Source organism: Salmo salar, chromosome 11 (assembly GCF_965601325.2).
Source record: "Salmo salar chromosome 11, fSalSal1, whole genome shotgun sequence".
NCBI lineage: Eukaryota > Metazoa > Chordata > Actinopteri > Salmoniformes > Salmonidae > Salmo > Salmo salar.
In genome coordinates, this window is record NC_138301.1 from 64,317,501 (window position 1) to 64,320,000 (window position 2,500).

The 2,500-nt window shown below is 47.6% G+C and overlaps 1 protein-coding gene across 2 annotated transcripts in view; it reads right to left on the reverse strand.

Moving 5' to 3' along the window:
- The window catches only part of LOC106562854 (FH1/FH2 domain-containing protein 3), a 36,100-nt gene that overhangs the window by 26,441 nt on the left and 7,159 nt on the right, over positions 1–2,500 (reverse strand). For both annotated transcript variants that reach the window (XM_082958035.1, XM_082958034.1), the window contains one exon: positions 404–541. In XM_082958035.1, coding sequence (XP_082814161.1) covers positions 404–541 — 138 coding nt within the window. The remainder of the gene's footprint in view (positions 1–403; positions 542–2,500) is intronic.

The window sequence follows — 2,500 nt, forward strand, 5'->3', positions numbered from 1 at the left end:
ATTCAGCGTTTTGCCGCCTTCTGAGAGCCTATGGCAGCCGTAGGAAGTGTCACGGGACAGCTAAGATCCTCACTCTTCAATAAACAGAGACAAGAAGAACGACACCTTGTCAGACAGGCCACTTCCTGCATGAAATCTTCTCAGGTTTTTGCCTGCCATATGAGTTCTGTTATACTCACAGACACCATTCAAACAGTTTTAGAAACTTTAGGGTGTTTTCTATCCAAAGCCAATAATTATATGCATATTCTAGTTACTGGGCAGGAGTAGTAACCAGATTAAATCGGGTACGTTTTTTATCCAGCCGTGAAAATACTGCCCCCTAGCCATAACAGGTTAATCTCTTGCCTGGATCATTATGGGATGTTAGATTTAGAAGGAGGGTTGGATGTTAATCTCTTGCCTGGATCATTATGGGTCGCCTGGGTGTCTGCTGGGTGAGGCTGCTCCAGGGCGCTCTGGATGGGGCCAGTCTCTCCTGAGACCTGCCCCCCTGCGTGGAGCTCTGGCTCTGTTTCTGAACCGCTGGCCTGGAATGGGGCTGTTGACACACACAGACAAAAAAAAAACCAATCAGTAAAAACATTCACAACTGAATCAACTACATTTTAAATAATGTATGCGTGAATTTCCATTTGAAATGTTACTGGCAGAGCATAATCCCAGTGAATGTACTCCAGAGAAATACCCCCCAGACTCACATTGAACTTCAATGTGAAAGGCCCTCTGCCCTGCTCTGCCAAAGTCTTTTCACTTGTCTGAGTGTGTGGCAGAGGCAGAGAGGCTCTGAGTGGCCAGAGTGGGAGGGAGGAGGAGAGATGGATAGAGAGAGGGAGGGAGAGATGGATGGAGAGCTGTGTGAGAGAGAGAGAGAGAGAGAGAGAGAGAGAGACAGAGAGAGGGAGGGAGGGAGGGACAGAGAGAGAGAGGGAGGGACAGAGAGAGAGAGGGAGGGACAGAGAGAGGGAGGGAGGGACAGAGAGAGGGAGGGAGGGACAGAGAGAGAGAGGGAGGGACAGAGAGAGAGAGGGAGGGACAGAGAGAGAGAGGGAGGGACAGAGAGAGAGAGAGGGAGGGACAGAGAGAGAGAGGGAGGGACAGAGAGAGAGAGGGAGGGACAGAGAGAGAGAGTGAGGGACAGAGAGAGAGAGGGAGGGACAGAGAGAGAGAGGGAGGGACAGAGAGAGAGAGGGACAGAGAGAGAGAGACGGACGGACGGAGAGAGGGACAGAGAGAGGGACGGAGAGAGGGAGGGACGGAGAGAGGGAGGGACGGAGAGAGGGAGGGACGGAGAGATGGAGGGACGGAGAGATGGAGGGACGGAGAGATGGATGGAGAGAGGGATGTAGTGCCGGGCTGCCAGGGAGGGAGGGAGGGAGGGAGAGAGGAAGTGGCTCTCGAGCCAGACTTCCAGAGTCATGCAGGGGTCTGAGACTACATGGGAACCTAGATGCCTCCCATCTGGTGTCAGAGCTGGAAGCCCCGTTCAGACAGAACTGGTATTACTAGACTCGTTGGTTACGTCATTATTACCCCAGCACGACGACCATTCACACCCGATTCCTTTTTCCAAACTGCCTGGAAATCTTCAGATATTTCATTTTCAATTAACCCTTATGACGGAAGCCTGGGAGGGTTTTTTATTCTAGGTTTGAAGATATTAAACATCCTGTTTAGTGGGTAATAGGCTATACTGGTGACTCGTGCTTTCAAATGTACAGGTGTCCCCATAATGCATCACTGGAGGAAGTGTGATAATGTACAGGTCTCCCCATAATGCATCACTGGAGGAAGTGTGATAATGTACAGGTGTCCCTCATAATGCATCACTGGAGGAAGTGTGATAATGTACAGGTGTCCCCATAATGCATCACTGGAGGAAGTGTGATAATGTACAGGTGTCCCCATAATGCATCACTGGAGGAAGTGTGATCATAATTCTTATGTGAGTGATCCACAGTAGATCTCTCTGACGTGAGCTGCTGAACAGCCACAGTAGACCCCCCCACTTTGAAGAGATGTGTTTATGGATGAGAAAACAAAGTTGACATTTACTAAAGGTTTAAGCTCAGTAGGGAATCAGCGACGCCCTGCTTTGAGATCTATTGCCGACAACATCAGTGTGTTTCATTAAATAGGCAGAGACACAATAACCTACATTGTTTAATCTCACATCTAATGAAATTCAAGTATTTGGTGATGTTCAATTTCAGTTATTTTTGGCACAAAAACTTTCGCTTTTAATAAAAGTTGATAAAAATGTAGGCGGTTTATATTAAATATAATGCACTTTGTTTTTAAGCAATTCATCAAATTAGTTATTGTTTTCTTTCTCAAACTGCAAACCAGCACTTCTCAAACCCTGTAACGTCTCTCAAAATGTCAAATGGCACAGAACATGTATTATCAGAAGGTCTTGGAGTTGGTCGGAAAACAGCAGGTTATTCTGGCTGGAATAGTTACTCTCCCGCCATGTAAAAACGACTGACATGGCAGATTT